This window comes from Filicampus tigris, chromosome 16, assembly GCF_054856515.1.
Source record: "Filicampus tigris isolate MCC_2025a chromosome 16, RoL_Ftig_1.0, whole genome shotgun sequence".
Lineage (NCBI taxonomy): Eukaryota > Metazoa > Chordata > Actinopteri > Syngnathiformes > Syngnathidae > Filicampus > Filicampus tigris.
This window is the reverse complement of record NC_141232.1, coordinates 13,809,918-13,833,584: the sequence shown is the minus strand read 5'-3', so window position 1 is coordinate 13,833,584 and position 23,667 is coordinate 13,809,918. Positions and strand designations below refer to the sequence as shown.

The window sequence follows — 23,667 nt, the reverse complement described above, 5'->3', positions numbered from 1 at the left end:
GTAAGCACAACCAAATGTCAAATTCCTCCTTACAGGGCCACCTTGATTTCTATGAGACCAGCCAGCTGGACGTCAATGAGATAAGCAATTTCCATGTATGGTCACACAACACTTTTTACAGCCAACTTGGACTGGCAAAACATATCTGGAGCAATTTGAGAGTGAGTGATTTATTTATATTTAGTTTATGTTTTTGTCATGTTAATAAGTAGTGTTGATTCTGAACTGCTCCAGTTGTGCGTTGATATTGCCATTTTGTATTTTGATCGTATTGATGGTCTTCTTTATTTAAATCTATAATAAAGCCCCAGGCACCAAATGCAAGTGTGCCAATGCCTTTTCAGTACCTTATCAATCATTGTGACATAATAGTAAAATGTATATATAGTATAAAAATAGTAAAACTGTATGTTGGGACAGAAGGTCGTTGAATTTTGGTGAGGATCTGGTTAAAAGTGCTGTATGTATGGGACAGAAGGTCGTTGAATTTTTGTGAGGATCTGGTTATAAGTGCAGATTCAGAAACTGTCCACCACAAAATGAATAGAAATGGCACAACTCATCTGTACTTAAGACCCCGAGAACATGGAAACAGATGGAGAAATGGTCACTGTACATTTCCTACATCATTCCCTAATTTGCAGTCTGCATATCACTTCAAAATTAATTGTGATCAAGGCTTAATTTATTTAATACAGACTCCCTATTTTTGTTTTTATTTAGTCTAAAAATAAATGGGTAGTGTGTACGTTTACGTATGATGAGTCATTAAATATTTTGTCAACTAAAAAGAAAAGTGACTTTTCCTACGCATTCAGCCATGTAACGATGATCATGACGTAAGTAGTTCGAACAACACAATGCGTGCTCACACGAAACATTTCTATTGGCTTGAGAAAACCATCTACCCACGGCTGTCCAATCAAAAAATAGTGGGCGGGTGTCCAATCAAAAAATAGTGGGCGTAACCAAATCGAGGACGATTTTCCTGCTGAACAGAATTGTGTGCAGACTGCAGAGGAAACGACGAAGGTGACTAAGATGATACATGTAAACGTTAACAACGTTTGCAAAGCATTTGAACACAACAAGATATAGGTAGACTGCGGACGCCATTTAATCTCGTCTTTTTATTGAACACGTTTGCTCGCGAAATACAAATCCCGCGTCGATAAAGCTAAGCTAGCACCTTCATTGAATAATCGTGTGTTTGGGTGCCATTTTCTCGTGCGTGTTTGGTGTTTGATATCTTAATGTGAGTTGTTGTATGTCTCTGCATTTGCGTGAGATGCTTCCGTCGGTGTACATGTTCGTCACCATCGTGACTCGTTGAGAACATCGACGAACAATGAGCTAGCTGTATTTTTCTAAGGGTGAGCTAGCTAACGTTAGCAGCCATCGCCATCACTGGTGTTGAATTAAAATGGCGTCGCCTTTTAAACGCCAAATGAGGTTGCGGTCCGCTTTATACACGCACTATCAAATGTTTTTCCCGTCATGCGCGAAGCATAATAACGTGTAAATGTGCTCGATGTATTACTCACACACGATTGAGCCGTTGTGCGTTGTATAAGGTGTTTGGTGCCGCTGGATGTCTGGTAAGGTAGTCGATTACAATATTTCAGATGCATAAATTGCATATATGGTTCTATCGGAACGAAATTAATTCTGCTGATGTATTTACTACTCACATGTACCTTAAGCCGTGCAGTTTGCCTTGTTAATTAGCTGCAATCATTGTTAATGCACTCTTATTTTGAGAGAAATGTTATAGGAATATCCGTCTCATCAAACTTTGTTGAAACTACAATGAACGACATTTCACTGTTAAGCAAAAGCTCCACAAGGTTCGCCAATGCATTTTTTCAGTGAATTCTCAATATCATGTAGAATGCAGTTAACATTTTATATTTTTCCCTCCTCTCTGCAGACATCATACCCGCTGCATCTAAAATAGAGTCACCGCCTTGGAAACTAAGATGGTAATCACTGATTTTGATTCTTATTAAAATTAATCTCAACTTTCTCTGGTAGTTGTCTCACAATCACTCTTCTGCTACTTTTCACCTACAGGCCCCTCCATTACGGCACCGTTCCTTGCGTGTTTTCTTGCATGACGACCGTCACGTCATGGCCAAGCATTCTGCCATTTACCCTTCTCAGGAGGAACTGGAGAATGTGCAAAACATGGTATCCCACACAGAAAGAGCACTCAAAGCAGTCTCAGACTGGCTGGATAAACAAGAAAAGTGTGATGGTGAAGTTGCAGATGCTGATAAAGAGAGGTGAGTGTCCAGTGATTTAATTAAAACAAAATGATTCAGGAAAGTTTTAGCTTCTACTTGTACTTATCTTTCTCATGTTGCAGTGAGCACAAAGAACAAGTCACGCGTACCCTTCGAGGCGTGATGAGAGTAGGCCTTGTGGCCAAGGGCCTTCTCTTGAAGGGAGATCTGGACCTTGAGCTGGTGCTCCTCTGCAAGGAGAAGCCAACGAACACTTTGTTAAAGAAGGTGGCTGACAACCTGGTTACACAGCTTAAGGTGAGAGCAGGGCGTAATTTGTTAAAACAACCCCTGGTTACACAGTCGTGCAAATAGGATTGAAAACATTAATATTCTTGCCGAACCAGTAGTTGATGTGGAATTAACATCAAACCAAAACAAGAAATGTGCTTGCGCTCTTGGGTCTCAACCAAAACAGTCATTCTCTTCTTGAAGTTGCTTTTGACCCATTTATAAGTGCTGCATTTCACCACGTGCTACTGGTGCAGGAATGTTGAAGTGCTGGAGAAGTACTATTTGTGTTGTCACGCTTCCCCAAATGTTGACTTCGATACTATACCGGCAGTACCTCAATACTGGTACCGAAATAGTACCTCAACAAAAATCTAAAATCAGCAAAAGAGGCAAAATTAAAACTGACAGAAGAACTTCAAAAAAAATGTTTTTTCTTTTTTTTTTTAATTAATTCAAAATATTAGAATATGCATTTGTTTGTGGTCCTGTCGGGAAGTGAGATAAATATATTTCACTTTCTTTCTATACTTGATTAGTTATATTTTATTGACTACATGCAAATTAAAATTGAATTAAACTAGTTCCCATTTATTTGTTTTTAAACAGGTTGTTACCGAAGACCAGTATGATGTGAGTCAAGACATCGGAGAGGCCTGCATCGTCATCAAGAACACAAAGGAGCCCCCCCTCACTCTCACCATTCATTTGACTTCCCCGTTAGTTCGTGAAGAGATGGAGAGGGCTGCTGCTGGTGGTAAGGCCCACAAAGTCGGCCGTTTTTTCTTTTTATGGCACCCCTACACCTCCAGCTGGGAGGCCATGCAGGCAAGATAGATATTGTTTATTGGGCCTTCAATGGAGCTAGGGGACAAGAATCCACTGTCACATAATGAAACTGCTATACTTATAGCTCTGTAGACACTCTCATAGTTCCATGTAATGTAATTGTACATTTTTGATGGCCCAATATACAGTATAGGGCAGGTAGCTTTCCTGTGTGTTGAAGACATGAATTTTGTCTTCCCTCATTATGACCAAGGTCACTAAAGAAATGAAGGCTTACTGAGAATTTAAATGAACACAAAAGAGACCACTTTGTTTGCATGTGTTTTATCATTCATGAACCGTTTGCATTGCAGCAAAAATGAGTAGCACAAGGTATCGTGAAACTGTCCTTGGATGGTGAACCCAGCGGTGGGCTTTTGACTGCAATGTTTCTCCGCAGGAAGAGCTTAGGGTTGCAGATAAGGACAAGAAAAGATGTCTTTCCATATGCAGCCCCCATAGATCCTCGGGGTTTTGCCTTTTTGTCTTTACTTTCCAGAATCTTAAATTGAAGTTAGGCAGTGACAAGCATTCTTGTTGGTAAATCTCTCCACATCCATAAATTTCAAATAATGGCATGTTTCCACCAAACGGTAATTTTCACTTTAGTATGGTTCAGATTAGTAAGATTGAGAAGGTGTGTACGGATCGGTTTAGGTAATTAGTGTGACATCACAGCATACCAACACAACCACTGAATAACCACTATAATAAATCGCTGGCGTCGGACCAAAACCTTGTACCTCAGAAAATGTCACTTATGAGGAGACCCCAAAAATGGCAAGGCTGTTTAACCGTCAGCATTGCTTCATGAAAGAAAGAAAGCCATTTTGAACACTTTAGAAGGTTTTGGTCAATAATGTGTAAAAGTAACACCCTTGCGTGTGAACTGACCAATAGTATGGATTTTTGAAAAATATGAAATTCACCAAAATGTGACTTATGAGGTTTTGGCCCAATGCCAGCCAAATGTAGTACATGGCAGTTCTCTGACTCCTTCCATTTTTTAGTATAGCCATTTTATGTAAATGCGTTTGTTTTTTATTCATTCAAATAATTCATGCCGAAAATTAGGCTGATTTTTCCTTTTCATCGTATCTTTTGGATCATGAAATAAAAACACGAGAGCGCATACCGCACGGAACGAATCATCACCGTTTGCTGGAAATGAGGCTTAATATTTCAGAAGGCGCTAGACCATGGCCTCATCTGCAACCCTGTGCCGATGGTGACCCCCCCCAATTTGGCTCTTTGTAGGCCATCAGTTTTGCTGCAGTGCAGACTTGTTTTGATACCCACCTTTTGTGTACCTGATAACATGTACCTGTGGTTCCAATTCTGATTCTCTTTGTCAAGCCTTCTAGTTTGTCAATTTTAGGGACGCTGGACCTTTGACCAACTGGCCGCTCTCTGTCTCGGAAGGGGCAAAGTGCAGTGTACCCAGTATTGAGGCAAAGGGGAGGGGCTCTACCTCCTGTCAACCTCTGAAAAAGCACAACACTGATGCAACCATAGAAATACAACCTCCGCATACACATTTAAATGTTTAAATGCCAACTTAACTGAACATTCCTAATGCCAGTTGGTTCTAAGTGGATTTGTTTCCTGCCATAACATGCAACATCATATGAACTCGGAGGTTAAGAGCATTTGGTGGTTCGCCAGTGGAGGAGTCCCCCTCCCCTTACCTCTTCTCCCTGTGGTTTGGGAAAGCTGCCTGTGTTCCCCCGGCCGGATGACAGAACTCCCCTTGGTCAAACTGTACCTTGTCTTCTTATTCCACCTGCCAATAGAAACGCTAACAGTCAACGATCCCCCGGATGCTCTGGACAGGCAGAAATGCATAACTGCCTTGGCGTCTCTTCGCCACGCTAAGTGGTTTCAGGTTTGGATCTTGTCTTTATTTGTCTCTAAAACAGAAGTAGTTTCAAGTTTGATTTATATGCTCTTTTGTCTTTCCGTGTTTCATTTGGCGTTTGTATTTCTCTTTAATGGCGCTTATGGAGTGTACTTCCAGTAGTGAATAGTTGAAATCTTTGCCATTACAGTGTTCTCAAGTTAATTACGTGTTCAGATGCAGTGTTATTTCAGTTCTATTTTTTTTTAATCTCACAGATGTTTGTCAGTATTAATTTATCCTAAAAGCCACTCAACTCATGCAAATAAAAATACAAAGGCAAAGGGATAAATACATCCCGCACATTCTGCTCCTCAAATGCGAACCTCCTTGCCCCCCCCGACCAAGTACAAAACCTGGGGGGAACCGAGCCTTCTCTGTTGCCGCCCCCACCCTCTGGAACTCCCTTCCACAACACATTCGTAACTGCACAGACCTCACAGCCTTCAAAACACTCCTCAAGACTCACCTATTCCGCCATGCTTTTTAACATCACTTAATCTTTGCTGTATTTTTTTTTCTTCTGTCGGTTTTAAGTGTTTTTGTTTTAACAGCAGGTTTTACTTTATTCACTTATTCTTGTTGTGAAGCGTCTTTGAGTGATATGAAAAGCGCTAAAAAATAAAATGTATTACTGTATTATTATTTGGGACTAACCAGGTATCCAGGTGCAATATTTCAATAATTCCAGTGTTAAAGTGTACCTGGGGTGGCCACAAGGAAAAATATATAAATATATAAGAAAAACTGCATCCAAATGCATTTTTGGTTACACTGGTTGTATTAAAGCAAGTAGCTCACAGAACCTAGTTGCACGCAGCCACTTTTAAGAGGCGGGGCCGTGACGTAGCGGTGTTGAAAGCTGTCTTGTCACATCATCACCCCAATTCTACACAGCGTTTTATTGCTCAGATTCTGATAAATCTGAGTCATTCTAGAAATTTTCCACAGCCAATACTGACGGAAGGTCCATCAATGCATCACTGACGAGTCCGACACCTGTTTTGTTGACTCTGTCAGACAAGACCGGTGTTGGGGTGCATAATTAATAATCAGCCGCTGCATGCAAAGGCGGAAGCCTTTCTGTGATGTAGGTTGTGTTATAGCCTATATAATAAAAATAGCCTGCCTGACGGTGGATTTTGTTTATTTTTTAAACTTTGGGAAGACTTTTTCTACGACGGCTTTTTAGGGTCACCTAGCGAGGGGGTGCGCCAAATTTATGAAAGGCAAGCGATGTGTAAAATTCACCATGATTCCGTTTCCGCAGCAATACCTTGAAATGGGCCGCCGGAGATACACTTTAACTAACTTTAGTTGTGCAACTAGTTATGATATATTATATAGTCTATATTATATGCTGTATTATCTACACTATTGTCGCTGTCCTGCGCAAAACACTTATGTCCATTGTTTTAGGGTTTTAAAATTTTTACCTGCATGGGGTTTCTGCAATACAGACATCCCATTAATGTGAACATTTTAAAAAGTATATACAAAATTGGACATACATTTGTTTCACAGGACAGCAACGATGTAATATTGCCAATATGCAACACTGCTGGCTTAATTCTCTTAAATTTCTCGTTTATCCGTTTTAACAAGCACTTCTCACTGCTGATGTAAGAGCATAAATGAACATTTGTGCCCAACGCACTGCTTTTTAATCTACATTTTTATGTATCACTTGCCTAAATAAAATGTGATTAAATGATTGATAGATTAGACGGAGAGGAATGTTTGCATATAGGAAATGTGTTGTGCAATGGAAAATTTGGACTAAGTGTTGGGTGGTTGAGAGTAGATTATGCCATTGTCTAGTGTTTTGGTTATTTTACAGCGCCTCATTACTGCAGCCATTTTAGTCTCATCCCTGCTCTGTTTATGTTGCAGTGTGCCACAAATCCCTCAGGAATATTGCACCTCGAGTACTGTTCTAGTGTGTGTCTGTCTGTGTGTGCGTGTGTTTTTAACTTTCACTGACACAACATTACCCAAATGATGACACACGCAATCTATCCATTCTGTTAAAGTGGTTTGGCTGTCTCATTGAAGTCATATTTGTTGATTTGAATGGTTTGTGCGTGGATCACAGTGCTCTAAATCCCATTGTCAGTTGACATCACTCAGACCTGAGTATGGGTCATTAAACTGTTTTCGCTTTGCCTTAAAACGTTTCCACAATGAATACGCCAAGGTGTTGTAGTCTGTGTGGCTTCATTTCAAAACTTAATTTCAATACATATGGATTTTTACTTCATGCCATGTATCATCGCTCCCTTTTGACTCAGTTTGCTTGTGGTCCCCATGTTCCCTCCCCCTATTGTGTCTTCAGGCCAGAGCCAACGGATTGCGCTCCTGTGTAATCGTCATTCGGGTTCTAAGGGACCTGTGTGCCCGCATCCCGACATGGACTCCACTTTGTGGCTGGGTGAGAGTGCTGTTCAACATTTGTTGTACTCTTTAGTACAAAATGGCCACCTTCCTTTGAACCTATATATCTCAGGAACTACTGGGTCAGTTTTCACTAAAGGGATATTGTTGGAAAGGGAATTCAACAAGGATTCCAAATCGGCAATCATTTTGAAGATTGGTGCACATTTTAATTACTTTACCATTTGACCTATAATTCGACCTTGAAATTGACCTTGTGGATCACATGACCTAATCAATTTTTTTCATGAAATGTTATCGATATACCAAATAACAAAAAAACATTTGCTTACGTCTCAGGATGCTACATGTGGCTCACAGTTTTGGTAGCCCTTGGTTAAACATACCGGGATTGGATTTTTTTCCACTCTATGTGTTGCTACAGAGCCCTTTTTTTTTATTTTTATTTTTTTTGTTTTATTTTTTTATTGTGCATAACGACTTTAAAATGGCATATTTTTGCCAGGCCTGATGAATGTGGTGGGATTTCGTGCATGTTTAGGCCGTTAAACCATTAATCCATTAAAATCATTGTTTAAAAAATCTGCAACACAACGGGCGTGTGAGTTATGAAGCAAGATGCATTGATTGATTGATTAACTCCCCACGACCCTGTACAGGATAAGCGGTTTGGAAGATGACATGACAAAAACTAGGGATGGGAATTTCGACTAATTCTCCCGCCGACTAGTCTCAAATTTAATTTGCGACTAGTCTATAAGCAAGAAAACTTGAAATTTAATACATATTGAATTCAAAGTTTACAATGCAAATGCTTTGTGTATTTAGGGGCTATTTTAAGCCCAAATATTCAGGACAATTTGTTAATTTAAATTCTATTGATGTAACAACAACTGACTAAATAAAGGTGAACAATTGAAAGAAATACATTTCTGATACATTTGCCAATGCAATGCATGGCATTTATGAATAATGTAATGGTAGTGACTCCCAGTGCAGCAGGGTCTCATTTGCCAGCACCATGTTAGCGGCATTATCATGCACACAGACGACGACTTTATTTTCTAGTGCCCACGTACCCATCACACTCCGCATGTGAGCAGCCAAGTTTTCAGCTATGTGGCTTTCCTCCAAGGCGCATGTCTGAAGCACACAGCTGCGGAGATGTCCTTCGTCCACATATGACACGTTATAGTCATCTAAGACTGGGTGGCTATGGACGTCCATCCGTCTGTAGTTATGGCCACATAAAGTAGTTGATCCGCTCAAACGCTCGTAGCATCTCCTCTTTTATTTGGTTATGGTTACTCTCGAGTCGGGGCGTGATTGTTTTGCGACTTAGCACCGTGTACTCAGGCTCGATACACAGCATTCATTTTTCGGAACCCTTTGCCCTCAACAAAAGAAAGCGGAAGCATATGGCGGGCAGTCATTTCACAAATCAATTGGGTAATCTTTGCTGTGCGGTGAGCATCACAGCGCCTGGAACAAACGCTCTCATGCTCGTCCGCCTGGGCCCGCTCCGCCGTCATCAACCTGTAGGTTCAGCATAAACTCGCTTACAACTACTCTACCGGAGCGATGAGAAAACACATCCAAAGAAAACACCTCGATGTGCGAAACGGAACTGGGGTTTTTTCGTGGTAGCTTCGACATCTTCAGAATTTACGTTTCTAAATATTATTCCCAAAACTTAGTGTCCCCGCCCCCTACTATGTGTACGTGGGGGGGGGGGGGGGGGCAATTCTCTCTCTTGGTGCTCAGCTTGTTGACAGAGGCATAGCTAACAAGATGCGTGATACTTAATGCAGTGTTTAACCGACTAATAAAGTACTAAACGTAGACGGTTAAACGACTAGTCGCGCACTTCCCTAGTAAAAACTGCCCTCTCCTATGCTGTGCAGCCACTGGAGCTGATCTGTGAGAAAGCCATTGGCACAGGAAACCGGCCCATGATGGCAGGAGAAGCACTGCGCAGAGTCTTAGAATGTCTGGCTTCAGGAATCCTGATGCCAGGTACGTTTGTGTCAATGTAACTGAATTGTACCATTTTGCTCATTTTCAATATGGCAAAGGTGGTCCAATACAATTTCTTTTCTCCTGCAGATGGAGCTGGAATTGCTGATCCATGTGAGAAGGAGCCCACAGATGCTGTGTGTCACCTGGACTACCAGCAGAGGGAAGATATCACATTGAGTGCACAAGTAAGTCGAATGCCCTGTAGTGTGAGCATAGTCCCAACATGGAAGATTTGACCCTTCCTTGTGTTCTTAGCATGCCTTAAGGCTGTCAGCCTTTGGACAGCTTCACAAAGTGCTTGGAATGGATCCGCTTCCCTCTAAGATACCCAAAAAAACTCCCGGACCTCCGATTGATTATATAGGTAAACAACCTCTGTGCCCGAGAGTAAGAGGATTATTTTCATTTTGTAATCCAGTCAGTGCAATAACATGTCTTCTCTCGTTCCCCCCCCCCGCCCACTCCACTATCGCGTGATCAGTGCAAATCCCACCCAGTACCGCATATGCCCCACCAATGAAACGTCCCATTGAAGAAGAGGAGGGAATTGAGGACAAGAGTCCCAATAAGAAGAAAAAAAAACTACAAAAGAAATGTAAGTTACCTTGACAAGATCTACATGATACAGAAAAAAATGGAAGCACCGCTCTATAGTGAAAGTCAAGCTTGGAAACAGCGTTAATGTGGCAAGTAGATGGCAGCGATTCACCATTTTAGATTTGCGATCAGCCCAGTTTGCCTTCACTCATACATTACAATGTATGCTTCACAAAATAAATCTGTCATTGTACATACATTACAATGTATGAGAAAATGACAGTGACCATAGGCTGGAAGTTGAAGCATTTTACACTCAAACAGATAATGTGTATAGATGGACAGATTGATTGATTTAGCAGGGTATGTGTTATGGTAGTTAGTAGAAGTATGTATGTGTCATAAAAATGTGATAAAGCACAACAGACATCTTTGAATGTCTCGGTTGCCATGTGAACAGCCAGAAACATTTGGGGTGTCATGATTGACGTGCATTTCTGTTAAGTGCCATTCTGGTGATTTAGCATTGCTCCTGGTTCGTGTATACCGGTAAATAATTATTTTACTATCAAAAGCTTTTCCTGAATGTTGTTTTAGCTATTTTGTAGAATGAACGCTCTATTCAAATGTTGGAAGTGTCACAAAAGCAAAAAAATATTAACATCAAAGTCACTGTTTTTGCTTAATGTTTTGTTTCACATGAAGCAAATTCTCCCCGGTTTCTGGCGACGGCATTTGGTAAAATCTACCTAATACAATAGTAATGAGTTTGTTCATCTGACCTGAATTTGATTGAAGATGAATTTCACTTGTTGAAGACAAAACTTAAAAGAAAATTACCCTAAGAATGGGCAGGAGCTGAAGATGGTTGCAGCACAGACCTGGCAGAGCATCACCAGAGATTAAATCCAGCATCTGGGGACTGACAGTATTTTGTTCATTCGGGCTTTGCTAGAACCGTTTATTATGTCAATATTCTGCTCGGTTGCACTTTTATACATCTTGTACTTCTGTTGTGGGTTTAAAGTCTTGTTAGACATGCTTCACAAAATAAATCTGTCATTGTACTATGCCCACCAGCTGCAGAGGATAAGTCTGATCCACCCCAGGCTATGAATGCTTTGATGCGACTCAACCAGCTGAAGCCGGGTCTCCAGTACAAGCTGATATCCCAGACCGGCCCGGTTCATGTTCCCGTCTTCACTATGGCTGTAGAAGTTGATGGCAAGACTTTTGAGGCATCAGGTCCGTCCAAACGGACTGCCAAGCTGCATGTTGCTGTCAAGGTGAGTTAGCTCAGGACATTTTGTTTTAGGGTTAGTTGACAAAAGCCATAAATGGATCACATGGCTGCTGATCTTGTTTACAAAATGTTTCCATCTATTGTAAGGAAGTTCCATCTATGACTATTTTAAATGTGAAAATTGAAAGTGCTACTTCAAACACCACTGATTTTTTTTTTTTTTTTTTTTTTGTACTAAAGTGCAATGTTTCTGTTTAATCAACTTCAGGCACTGCAGGACATGGGTTTACCCACAGGAGTGGAAGTAAAAACTCCAGAGCCTATAAAAACTGAAGAAACCACAGCACCAGTCCCAGTGCAGGATGTGAAACCAGTTATAACAGCCCCTCAAGTTGCTGCTGTGCTTACAGGGCCAGTCAGCACAGATTCCACTGATGCTGCAGAGGTACAGAGTTCACGTACATGTAGTGATGCACGGGTACCCAATAGGAGTTGGTCATATACATGCAGTACCGTTCCCTCCTGCCCTGAGTGTGCTGTGTGCAGTTTTGCATATAACAAATTAACGTGCAAATTCTGTTCTCACCAAATTCCCCCATCCTTCTCGTTTTAGACCAACCGCCAACAGGGACCAATCCTAACCAAACACGGCAAGAACCCAGTGATGGAGCTGAACGAGAAGCGCCGTGGCCTAAAATATGAGCTCATCTCTGAGACTGGCGGCAGCCATGACAAGCGCTTCGTCATGGAGGTCGAGATCGATGGACAAAAGTTCGAGGGGACCGGATCCAACAAGAAAGTGGCCAAGGCTTACGCAGCATTGGCCGCTTTGGAGCAGCTCTTTCCTGAGGGTTCTGTGACCGAAGTGGCTAAAAAGAAAAAGGGACCTCCAATGGTAAGCACTCGGGGAAAAGAATGTTGATCTCGGTCCTTGATGCACTCTTTAGCCGTCAGGGCAAATTGAAATCTTGTTGACGATTCCCCATTCAGAACAACGAAGGCTACGGCATGATGGGACCTCCTGGCGATGTCGCAATGCCCAGGGCCAGAGGGAGAGGACGAGGTCGTGGAAGGGGGAGGGGTTTCAATAACGGAGGGGGCTGTGGCCAAGGAGGTAAAATGGCTTTTTTATTACCAAAAATTCACACTGTCTTTAAAGCTGGAGTTCTCAACTGGTCTCACTCTGGCCCACAGATTTTCTGTGGTCTGAAGTCCAACCCGCTTTCATAGAAATAAAACTAAATCTACTTTGCAAAATTAACCTTCCAAAACATATGTATATCATTGTTCTAACTCATAAATATTCATAGTTACACTTCTATTTCAAAGCATGAGGCCCGCAAATGCTTTCACTTAACTTCTCGTCAAATGGTCCATTTCAAAGGCAAGCCGTAAGCAAACATATCACATATTACAGTTTCTATTCCATTTTATTTGCAATCAAAAATCCACATTTTCATCACCAAATGTGGCTATGGCACCGATGCTAGACTTCAAATATAAGTTTTAAAATATGAGCCCAATATAAATGAAAGGTTAACATTGGATGCACATTTAATTTTCACAAGTCTATTTGTAAATAGTTGTGACTCAAACTGAACAGCCAATTGAGAATCATTGCCTCAGAGTACCATTAATTGATTTCTTCTGGCAGCATCAGCCATGTTTGCCCCTCACTGCTACAATTTGACTAATGGGCTATTTTTCAACAGGCTTTGGGACATATGGTTATGGCAACAACTCAATGTCTGGATACAGTAAGTATTCCTATCTTCTTTTTCTGATCTTTTTTTTTTATTATTGGATTGTCACTGCTACAAAGTGAGAAATCAAAGTCTGCATGCAAACACACTACTGTGTGCTGCTGTTATATCTGTCCAGTACTTACAGTCACATGCATTCAAATAAAGCAGCAGAAATCTTAAGAAGTGTAATATGGGGTACTTTGTGTGTGTGGCGGCAGGGGGGCAAATTCAGTGATTTCTAAATTTCAGTTTCAAGCCACAGGTCTTAATCTCATATTCATATTTGTAAATCCCCCCCAAACCACACTGCCCGCTCCCCCCCACCACTCTTATTTTTGGCAGCTCATTCTGGGGACTGACCTTCTTGAGTGTGACAGGAGGAGGGAAATCTTGGGAAAAGACTGCAATAAGTCACTTTGAATGCAATTTGGTCCAATGAATCCAATTGACTGCTGCTTCTAAGGCAGAACAAATTCCCAATACGCAAAACTAATTTTGATAATTCCCCCCTTCTCTGCCTTGTCTCACTCTTTAGGTGACTTTGTCTCAGACTTCTATGGCTACCAAGAGTTTCAGAAATAGATCCTCGTCAGTCTTTAAAAAAAAAAAAAAAAAAAAAAAGGCAAAAAATATAATAGAGAAGACACAAATTCAGTTGTGTTCCAGCTGCATCCAGAACTCCCTTCAACTCCACGACTGCAACCCTGGAATTATAACAACGATAACCCTATTTTGCCAGTCCACTTTCAGCCTGGGCAAGATGAGCTGCCTCTGCATACATACATGCATGGATGTATCAAGCATCTGGAGGTCTACAGCGTGGATTTTATTTTAGAAGATGCCCCTTTTTTGTGTGTCTGTGTGTTAGAGTGAACAAAGGCCTTCACAATGTAGTGAAGCACTGTGGGAGATGAACAACGTATTTCCTTTTGGACAATGACAGCCACTCCTATTTCCATATTGCTGACTCAACAACGCAGAGGAACAGTTTTATATTACACGTTCATTTATGACAACGGCAATGATTACACTTGGGCTGCAAATTAAATGTGGCCTTTCAAGGACTGTTCAGTCATGGCTGCACTGAATGCATGACGTTCCTCTTTTAAGTGTGGTTTTATCATAAACGTTTCCAGATACAAAATTCCACAGTATACATATTTTAGTTTCCTTTTTGTGTTTTTTTTAAATAAATGTGATTTTGGTCTTTAATTACTGTATTCATACATAGCGTGAGTATACTTCTGTAGGTTGCCAGCTGCATGTTTAAAAAAAACTCTGTCATGCTGTTATTTCTCAGATTTCTACAACAATGGTGGTGCAAATGCAGGAGGCGGGCTGTCAGGTGGCCCTTCATGTGGTACTCCGGCCAATACAGCAATGGGATCGGCACAAAGCTCATATGGCTCGTACTATGATGGTGATGGAGCCTACAATGCCACAGCTGCTGCTAAAATACCCAAAAAGAAACCCCCTACAAGGGGCGGGAAGTCATCTTTTCAGGGTCTTTCGGGTATGAATAGTGCATCTTCAGGGAGCTACCAGGCCAGCAACGCTTCCGGACAGGGCAACTATAACCAGTATGGTCAGGGCTATGGGCAGGCAAAGAAGAATTTTCACCAGGGAGGTGCAAGTGGATACTCTTACAGCACCGCCTATCCGAGTCAGGTGACTGGTGGTGCTGGAGGAAACCAGGATTACAATTATGATGGTGAGTGAAGTCTTGATCATCCTGATATTAACTCAATTTTTTTTTTCAATCACAAAAGCAATGCACAGTGGATGTAAATGACATATTTGTTGCACTTGAGTTGACCTTTTGCACTTTTCCCTGGGAAGGTTTCAACAACCAGTCCAATTACAACTCGCAGGGTGCCGGAGAAAACCATGGTTTCAACACGTGCCACACTCAGTACCACAATCCTGGAAGCTACAACAAGGGAGATTCCAGCGGAAATTACCAGTATAGATAGACTGAGTTGCTCGTGTGAAACATCAGCTCTCCATCTCCCACTGCGTGTTTGCCTCTGACCCTCTCTGAAGAACGTGATTGATGGCCCACCTGTGCTCCTCAACTTCCTCCTTCTTCCATGCTGTTTATGTGCATATTTGGTTATGTGTTGCTCATGTCCAGACTTTGATGTGGTAGCTATGTTTGGTGGTCTGTTTCAAAGGATTGATGATCTCAAGAATTTTGTTTTAACAAAACCACTAGAATCTCATGCTACAGGTCTCACATGTGTGGCACAGACTTTACTTTTACGTTGCGTGACAACAGTGCATGTAACTACTCCAAACTTGTAGATACCTTTGCTTTTATTTCAGCTTTTTTTTAAGTAATATTACTAGTGTTATATTTTACTAGGAGTTTGCTGGAAAATACACACGTTAGTTCTTCAAGCGACTTTTTGTGGATATTTTTCTTGTCAATGTATGTAACCATGTGTCTTTGTATTGAAAAAAAATGGTTGTTTAGAACGTTTGTGTCAAGAGCTTTGACTTCTTTTTGGGGTATTTACAATGATTAATGTACTGTAGGTAGTGTAATGTGGGTTTTGAGGAAAGAATGACTAAAAATGTGTGTAACTAGTGAACTTTAATAGGTAATGACCTATTAAAGTTAACAAGTTAGCGAGATAGGGGCAACTTAAAGGCAACTGAAATAAGGGAGGCTAGTAGAAATTATGTTTCAAGTACTCCACTGCAGTGCTGCACTGTAAAACGTCAGATCAGAGAATTACAAAAAATGAAGACCGTAATCCAATGCATTAGTCTAAACGTAAACGAAAAGCCGAAACATATATGAGATATATTCTATGTTGACTGTAATACAATTAATTAGTCTAAACGCAAACTAAAAGCCGAAACAAAATTTTTCCGTATTTAAAGCAATACCTCTGGCGCATTACATAACAGCTAAAGCTGTAACAAACTCGTCAATCATTTCTTTAACACTTAAAAAGTTTTATCTCAAACTTTAAAATTAAATCAACACATTACAAACCATCTCACAAGGCTATCACCGCTTTATAAACATGCATGAGGGTACATAAAAGCTGCCATCGTAACCAAGCTGTGACGTTGTTTCCGGTTCCTCTGAGCTCAGTGGAGACTCGAGACCGGGTATGGCGGACACGCGTGTGTTGGAGACGCTTCTTCAGCGTATTGAGAAGGCGGTAGACGGCGTGGAAAGCCTAAATGTGGCTTGCAATCTCGGAGTGGACCACCAAGTCGTCGTGGGTGCTATAAAGAGTCTGCAATCTCTCGGCGAAGTGAGTTTCCCCGGTTTGAATTGCACCGGAAGTCACGCTGTCAAGTCAACATTTGCAATGTGACTGATGCAATGAGGTTTGAGACTAGATGTGAGATTTGTTGTCAGACGGGTTTAATGTGCTCTGTTATAAATATGGCCTACGTTTTTCTACTGCGCAAAAAAAACCCGATACAGACACCTAACAATTTTATTATAAATGCGGACTTTTCAACACTACAGCGTAGTAGTAGTAGTAGTAGTAGCAGCAGCAGCAGCAGTGCGGTATTTATAATGGAAAAAACGAGGATAAAATAGTAATTATGTGACTAAAAGGCGAATTACAGTTGTGGTCAAAATTCTCATCCAAAATTGCACGCATCCTAACCCAGTGCACTCGCCTTCTCAAGAGTAATATCAATCCTGGAAAGGAGGATAAACTAAACAGTATTTATTTGTGAAACGAATACTGTATTATACCGTAACATAACTACACTCCACATTCTTTATCTTTGGACAGGTTGTGTGTGTATTTTTATTTTATATTATATATATTTATATATATTTTATTCTACAAATGATATGTATTCTTATTCTTTTAACGCTCCTGTCCAAATGTATTTGTCCACAAAGCTAGAGAGACGAGATTGAGATGGTTTGAACATGTGCCAGGTGGGAGGCAAAGAGGAATACCAAAAAGGAGATGGCTATACTGAGGGAAGACTTGGAGAAAGCTGGAGTTGGAGCAGAGGACAGGGAGGGATAGCAGATGATAGGCTATGGCGACCCCTGCTACTTCACCTAAATCTGCCAATGAAATCGAAAAAAAAAAAATGTATTGTGTTGCCTGGCCTTCAGATAATCTCAGCTGAGCTACGCTCCTCCAAACACTGGGAGCTGACAGAGGAGGGCAAGGAGATCGCTGAGCAAGGCAGCCAGGAAGCTCGCGTCTTCAACTCTGTCCCGATAGAGGGTCTGACCCAAAGTGACCTCATGGTAAGGCTGACAGAGGGTTACTCTTATATATTATATATTTATCTTCTTAGAGGGGAACTCAAGTAAAAATTAAAAAAAATCTTTCCAATTATACGATCAATGTCTTGCCACTAATCTAAACTCTTTGTTGTGATTAATATTGTGTTTGTGGAATAAGAAATAAACCGATTAATCCGCCTGTTTTCAGCAGCACACGCCCTCTGCTGTCGACTGAAATTGAAGTGGAAGCGCCCTCGGGCTTGCAACTGCGAACGTTACGTGAGCATACCCATAAAACAGGTGGGCCGTGACGTTCGCAATGCGAACCTGAAGGCACTTTGATGTAAATTTCAGTCGACGGCAGGAGGTGGTGCTGCATAAAATGTCAGCCTCCTGAGATGGCTAAAAACCTGTGGATTAATAGGCTTGATTCTTCTTCTACAAATTCAATATTAACATGTTGTTGCAAAGAAAATTTGTTGACTTGAGTTCCACTTGAAATAGTCAGTGGTTGAAATGTCAACGTATGTGCAGTGATATTTCTGAGTCTGAACAGTTTTTGTGTGCGCGTGTAGAAATTGTCCTTTGGAAAGATTGGTTTCAGCAAGGCCATGTCCAACAAGTGGATCCGATTGGACAAAGGGCATGAAGGCGGGCCTAGGATATTCAGAACTGTACGTATATCTTTTAGAGGGAATATGATTGTGGACAGTACCTTTTATGTTTGACACTCATCTGCACGGGAAGATGTATTTTTTTGTGTGGTTCTGTTTGGATCCACAGGTAGAGAACATAGAGGACCAGGTTAGAGAGAAGCTGCTTCTAGTTCAGAAAGGCATCTCTTCGAGCTTGGACGATAAAGAAAAGAATGAGCTGAAAAAGCGGAAACTTCTTGCTGAGGTGTAAGTTCTGGATGTATTATTTTTATCTACCAGCGGGTGACAGTAGAAGACAAGTCTGCATGAGGATACAAGCGCTTTAGTTCATTATAGTTTTGACTCACCCTCCATGTTTTTGCTAATAACGAGAAACTCTGTTATAATGACACGTTAAAATGTAAAATATTAAATAGAAAAAAAAAATAATAGAAATGTCTTTTTTTCCACCAGGTTACTGTAGATGATAAGACAAGTCAGTTTGTATTCTCAGATGGATTTTTGAAATTATTAAATGCACAGCAAAAAAAACAAGTGGGTTTATGTTTCTGAGCCAAATTCTGGCCTGTCTTATCAAAGTAATTTTGAGATGGAACAAGTGTGAATCACAATTATAAATTTAATTGAGTTATCCTTTATCAATGTGTTCAGGACGGTTAAGTCCTACTGGATCACGAAAGGCAACTCTTTCAGCACCACCGTCACCAAACAGGAGACGGAGCTCACCCCTGAGATGATTGCCACGTAAGTCCACATTCTCTTCAAATGCTTTTTGAGCAAAACTTTGGTGTTTGTCTTGTCTGCCCTCATCTGTCCGTCAGTGGCGGTGTGCAGGGTTTCAGACAGAGGACGCAGAGAAATGAGCGCCTATTATAGGGGACAGTCCCAAAGATGGGGACTTTGTCCTAAAGGCAGGGCGGTACAAATCCACCAAGACTGAAATGAGCTTAACAGAATTTGAATTTAGTCTGTTAATAAAATAGAGGGTGAAATGAAGCAGTATATATAGTACAGTAGCAAGTACAAATGAGTCGTTGCATAAGACGACGGACTGAATATTGTTGTTATGAAAACATACGATAACGTCTCTTCCTTTGCCCACTTTTTAAACCAATGCATGTATTGCATCGCAGCGGCAGTTGGAAAGAGAAAAATTTCAAACCGTACAATTTTGATGCGATGGGTGTGGCTCCAGAGTGTGGCCACCTGCATCCGCTGATGAAAGTGCGAACGCAGTTCAGACAGATCTTCTTGGAGATGGGGTGAGTTCTTTGTTGATAAGTGATATGAGCGACGTACCAAACACTGACATGTTGAACACTTTTGTCTTTAGTTTCACCGAGATGCCAACCAACAACTTCATAGAGAGCTCTTTCTGGAACTTTGATTCCCTTTTTCAGCCGCAGCAGCACCCAGCTCGAGACCAGCACGACACCTTCTTTCTGTCTGGTGAGACCAAGTGTGTCAGATATTTGCCCCGCAGTAAACTTTGACAATTATTTTTGCATAAAGAGTCATTGTACTGTATCGTAACGTTTGTATCATTTTCAGACCCTGCTCTCGCCCTTGAGTTACCGCAGGACTACTTGGAGAGAGTGAAGAGGGTCCACTCGGAGGGCGGATTTGGTTCACAAGGGTGAGATAATCACATGTGAGATCAATAAGATCAAGGTTTTAGTGTTCAGTAGTCCGTAGACTTTAGCCAAAATGCAAAATATTCACGCAAACCTGCTTAAATTATTGATCATTGTGATTGTAATGTGTTTATAAAGAGGAAGTGAATTAGTTAATGCTAGCCAATTGCGTGTCACAAATGGGACTAGCCTTGCTAATTGTTTGATTCCATTTGCTCAGTTTATACCAGGGGTAGGGTAACTCCGTTTCCTCGAGAGCCATATCCTGCCTGTTTTGGATCTCTCCCTACTACAACACACCTGACTCAAATAATCATGTTCATTTCAGACTTCTACCGAGCATGCTGATGAGCTGATCATTTGAATCAGGTGTGTTGTAGTAGGGAGAGATCCAAAACAGGTAGGATGTGGCTCTCGAGGAACCGGAGTTCTCTACCCCTGGTTTATACAGTCAGGTTTTAATTTTGTAAAGACTAATACAGACAAGGTTATTATTTTAAACAGCCCCAAATCTCGTATACTGAAAAATTCAAGATTTTTTTTCATTGGAACTAAAGTGACAATATTTTGGACAATTCCATGCTCCCAACTTTGTCGGAACACTTTAGGGTTGGCCCTTCACTGTTGCCACATGACTATGCGCTAGCGCACAAAGCAACGTCCATATAGATATGGTGTGGATGAACTTGACTAGCCTGAGCTGAGTCTCGACCTCAACCCGGTAGAACACCTGAATCGGAGCGGCGACTGAGAGCCAGGCCTTCTTGTCTAACATCATCACAAATGTGCTTCTGGAACAATGTTCAGGAATTCCCATGAACACACTCCTAAACCTTGTGGAAAGCCTTCCCAGAAGAGTTGACGCTAGAGCTGCAAAGGGCGCAAAGCCCTTTGGATTAAGAATGGAATGTCACATAAGCTCATATGCGAGTCAAGGCAGGTGAACAAATACTTTTGACAATATAGTATCGATATATAGATGGATGGTGACTTAATTCATCCACAATGGAAAGCTACAACATATTCACTGGAACTGAAAGCCGTTATCAGGAATTTGAGCTTTCCTTATTTTTCAACACACAGTTAGCTAGCTCTAACTGCTCTTCCACTGTGCTGCCCCCTCAGGTACAAATGCGACTGGAAGATTGAGGAGGCCCAGAAGAATATCCTCCGCACGCACACCACAGCGGTCAGCGCACGGATGCTGTATAAACTTGCACAACAGGTAAGTTGCACATTCCCGCGCTCGAATTGTTAAAGAAGGAATTACCTTTTTGATTTGCATGTGTGGCAAGGCATGCAATGCTTTTAAGGACTTTTCCCAGTGTGTCTACGCAGTTTTGTGTGGAACAATTTCGAGACAGCTTTTGCTCCAGTGCACCCAGATTTAACCTGCTAGCATCCCATGCAATGCATCTGACCTCGCTAAAGCTCTTGGCAGCTAAACTGGAGCAATCCTTGCACTCAGGTTCAAACACTTCTTGGAAAGCAGTGACGAGTAGAGTTTAAGTAGCACCTCAGCATGCTCATGGGTCACCTAGTGTTTGACGTGGCGTTTTTGCACACGTGTGGTGAGGATGAACCGTTTCTCTTCTTCACCAGGAGAAGTTCACCCCCGTCAAATACTTCTCCATCGACCGGGTCTTCAGGAATGAGACATTAGACGCAACCCATCTGGCGGAGTTCCACCAAATAGAGGGTGTGGTGGCTGACTATGGGCTCACCCTGGGGGACCTCATGGGTGTCCTGCATCAGTTCTTCACCAAACTAGGTTCGAATGTACAGATTATATCCCTGAATCTTTTAAGAACTTCCAACTGCAATGCAGTTCGGGGCATAGTTAAATTGAAGGTCAACTCAGGTTTTACGGCCACAAACAGGATGCACGCACTGTTGATAACAGATGGAAACGTGGGAAAAAAAACTGAAAGACAGATTTGTGCTTTTGGGTTTCACCATGGAGAATGAAGTTTGAAGTGGTGGAATTGGAAGTGTTAAGGAGAAATGGAGCCAAGGATGCAGAAATTTCTCACACTTTCTTCTTTTTTTTTTTTTTTAGGAATTACTAAACTACGTTTCAAGCCTGCTTACAACCCCTACACAGAGCCCAGTATGGAGGTGTTCAGCTATCATGAAGGTATTCATTTCTCCATCTCTTGACCAACTGTCTTTTCTACTCCAGGAAAATGAACCCCAAATTTATGAACACCTTTGCCATATTTAGATAAATAGTTTTCTTTATTTCAATAATGGATGTCTTTTTGTTGCAAATGACACATGGAAGTAGCAAAAGACAGATGAGAGGTTCTGTTTGCCCCCAAAAATGTGCTAAATTTGTCTCGATAAAGGGTTGAGGTTAGTGTCGAATATTTTTGGAATTTCAAGCAAGACATGTGCCCTGCTTTACTAACTACACTGCATTCAAATTTAAAATCTGCTCAGTTCTTGTGAAAATCATCCTTTTGATGATACTTAAAGACAACTATGTTCTACTACCTTTCATTGCCGTGGCAACGCTTTAATAGTAGGGTACAATCCTTGACATACCGCGTGTTGTTTTAGCTGTAGCGTAGCGCTGACGTCGACATTCAGAATTATGTTTAGTGCCAATGAGAAAACCGAAAGACAGTTGTTGTTTATTTATGCTAAGGGATGTAACTGCGTATGATGTATCTCTGTACATGCAGGACTAAAAAAGTGGGTGGAAGTGGGGAACTCCGGTGTCTTCAGACCAGAGATGCTGCTGCCTATGGGTCTCCCTGAGGATGTGTCTGTCATTGCGTGGGGTCTGTCTCTGGAAAGGTAAACAAAGAAATGAAGCATGCAGGAATCCTTGGTGATTTGTCCGTTTCGTAATTGTAACCAAAAGACCAGGTCTTGAGAATGATTCGTCCAGTCGGTTGTGAATCCAAGTAAATCAAATGAGTGAATTGTTTGATACGCAGTTGCTGACGATCACGCATCAGTTTCAAGATTAGGCAACATGTCTGTACGTTGTTTCTGTATGAGGAAAGTCTCCCAGGAATCCATATGTAGTTAATCCCGTGTTCTCCCATGAACTGTTGCTCACTCAACCTTCTCATGTGTCCCACAGACCCACCATGATTAAATATGGCATCAACAACATCAGAGAGCTGGTGGGACATAAGGTCAATCTACAGATGGTCTATGACAGCCCCATTTGTCGACTGGACTCCTGAGTTTGGTACAGATCTTTTTTCAGATTTTGGACCCACTCTGTCACTGAAGCCATAACAAACTAGAATTTTATGGCGTTTTAAAATCAGGTGAGAGGCTTTTGTATACACTAGAAGGCAAAACAATAGTTTAGGAACCAACATCATTCTGTCACAAGAATAAACTCAACTGTATAGGTTCCTTTTGGATAATAAACATTTTCCAAACTGTAAAACTCCCACACTCCTCTCTCATTCAGGCTTTGGCGTGACGATATGGCCAGTGAATCATGGTGTCTTTGCGTACATAATGTTATGCTAAAAGTACTGGGATGAAGTTTGTGAAGTGGCTAACGTTTTGCACCTGCTTAAGTTACAACAACCTAATCAGCTCTTTTTATCCACCTCGGTGGGTGTCATGATCAATATGCTTTCAATTTTTTTAATGTTTGTAATATCAGTGATAGATTTAAAAAGTCCTTTAGAATATGAGAATAGAATGTATGCAAATAGGATTTTGATCTAACATAATACGAAATTATTGTGGTTGTAGTTTGTGAACTGTACTGATTCATACAAATAGCCACTTTCAATCTCTTGACACTCTTGTGCCTGGGCCTGTGAGTCATAACTTGAGGCTCCGCAGAATAATTTGTTGAAAATGTCAGATCATTGAATACCTACATATGGGGACCAATGTGTCAAAAAAACAAACATACTAAAACGTACCTTACATTTGGACCAAATAAAAGCTCTGATATAGCCCTGTAAATATTGCTTCCAAATCATTAAGTGGG

The 23,667-nt window shown here is 41.2% G+C and overlaps 2 protein-coding genes across 5 annotated transcripts; both read left to right on the top strand.

Annotated features, from left to right (window-relative positions):
* The first annotated feature begins 933 nt into the window (after window positions 1-933).
* Window positions 934-15,657, top strand: ilf3b (interleukin enhancer binding factor 3b). 4 transcript variants are annotated; one of them, XM_086055572.1, is made up of 18 exons: window positions 934-1,032; window positions 1,931-1,982; window positions 2,074-2,285; window positions 2,369-2,543; window positions 3,126-3,273; window positions 5,138-5,229; window positions 7,577-7,672; window positions 9,540-9,651; window positions 9,742-9,839; window positions 9,910-10,018; window positions 10,136-10,249; window positions 11,272-11,477; window positions 11,703-11,879; window positions 12,048-12,329; window positions 12,425-12,548; window positions 13,147-13,191; window positions 14,480-14,890; window positions 15,019-15,657. In XM_086055572.1, exons 2-18 carry the CDS (start codon window positions 1,980-1,982, stop codon window positions 15,150-15,152), a joined length of 2,538 nt encoding a protein of 845 aa, XP_085911698.1. In that variant the 5' UTR covers window positions 934-1,032; window positions 1,931-1,979; the 3' UTR covers window positions 15,153-15,657. The 4 variants fall into 4 exon arrangements, with proteins under 4 accessions (XP_085911698.1, XP_085911701.1, XP_085911699.1 ...); XM_086055573.1 differs by having other exon boundaries at window positions 1,006-1,098; XM_086055574.1 differs by lacking the exon at window positions 934-1,032 and adding an exon at window positions 1,674-1,847.
* A 591-nt stretch (window positions 15,658-16,248) lies between these two features.
* On the top strand, window positions 16,249-23,106 carry farsa (phenylalanyl-tRNA synthetase subunit alpha). Its single transcript, XM_086056592.1, has 13 exons — window positions 16,249-16,451; window positions 17,288-17,425; window positions 17,980-18,078; window positions 18,188-18,306; window positions 18,712-18,804; window positions 19,194-19,322; window positions 19,394-19,509; window positions 19,612-19,696; window positions 20,820-20,919; window positions 21,297-21,465; window positions 21,754-21,831; window positions 22,382-22,496; window positions 22,789-23,106. The coding sequence occupies exons 1-13, from the start codon at window positions 16,305-16,307 to the stop codon at window positions 22,892-22,894; spliced, it is 1,494 nt and encodes a 497-aa protein (XP_085912718.1). The 5' UTR covers window positions 16,249-16,304; the 3' UTR covers window positions 22,895-23,106.
* Window positions 23,107-23,667: the final 561 nt, after the last annotated feature.

What these genes read in the sequence shown, in the direction of transcription:
- farsa (XM_086056592.1), top strand. Translation starts at nt 16,305, where the DNA reads ATGGCGGACACGCGTGTGTTGGAGACGCTTCTTCAGCGTATTGAGAAG. An exon ending in GTCTGCAATCTCTCGGCGAA is followed by an intron (nt 16,452 to 17,287) that starts GTGAGTTTCCCC and finishes CCTGGCCTTCAG; the next exon opens with ATAATCTCAGCTGAGCTACG. An exon ending in TGGGGTCTGTCTCTGGAAAG is followed by an intron (nt 22,497 to 22,788) that starts GTAAACAAAGAA and finishes TGTGTCCCACAG; the next exon opens with ACCCACCATGATTAAATATG.
- ilf3b (XM_086055572.1), top strand. An exon ending in TTCAGGAATCCTGATGCCAG is followed by an intron (nt 9,652 to 9,741) that starts GTACGTTTGTGT and finishes TTTCTCCTGCAG; the next exon opens with ATGGAGCTGGAATTGCTGAT. An exon ending in AGGGGGCTGTGGCCAAGGAG is followed by an intron (nt 12,549 to 13,146) that starts GTAAAATGGCTT and finishes ATTTTTCAACAG; the next exon opens with GCTTTGGGACATATGGTTAT.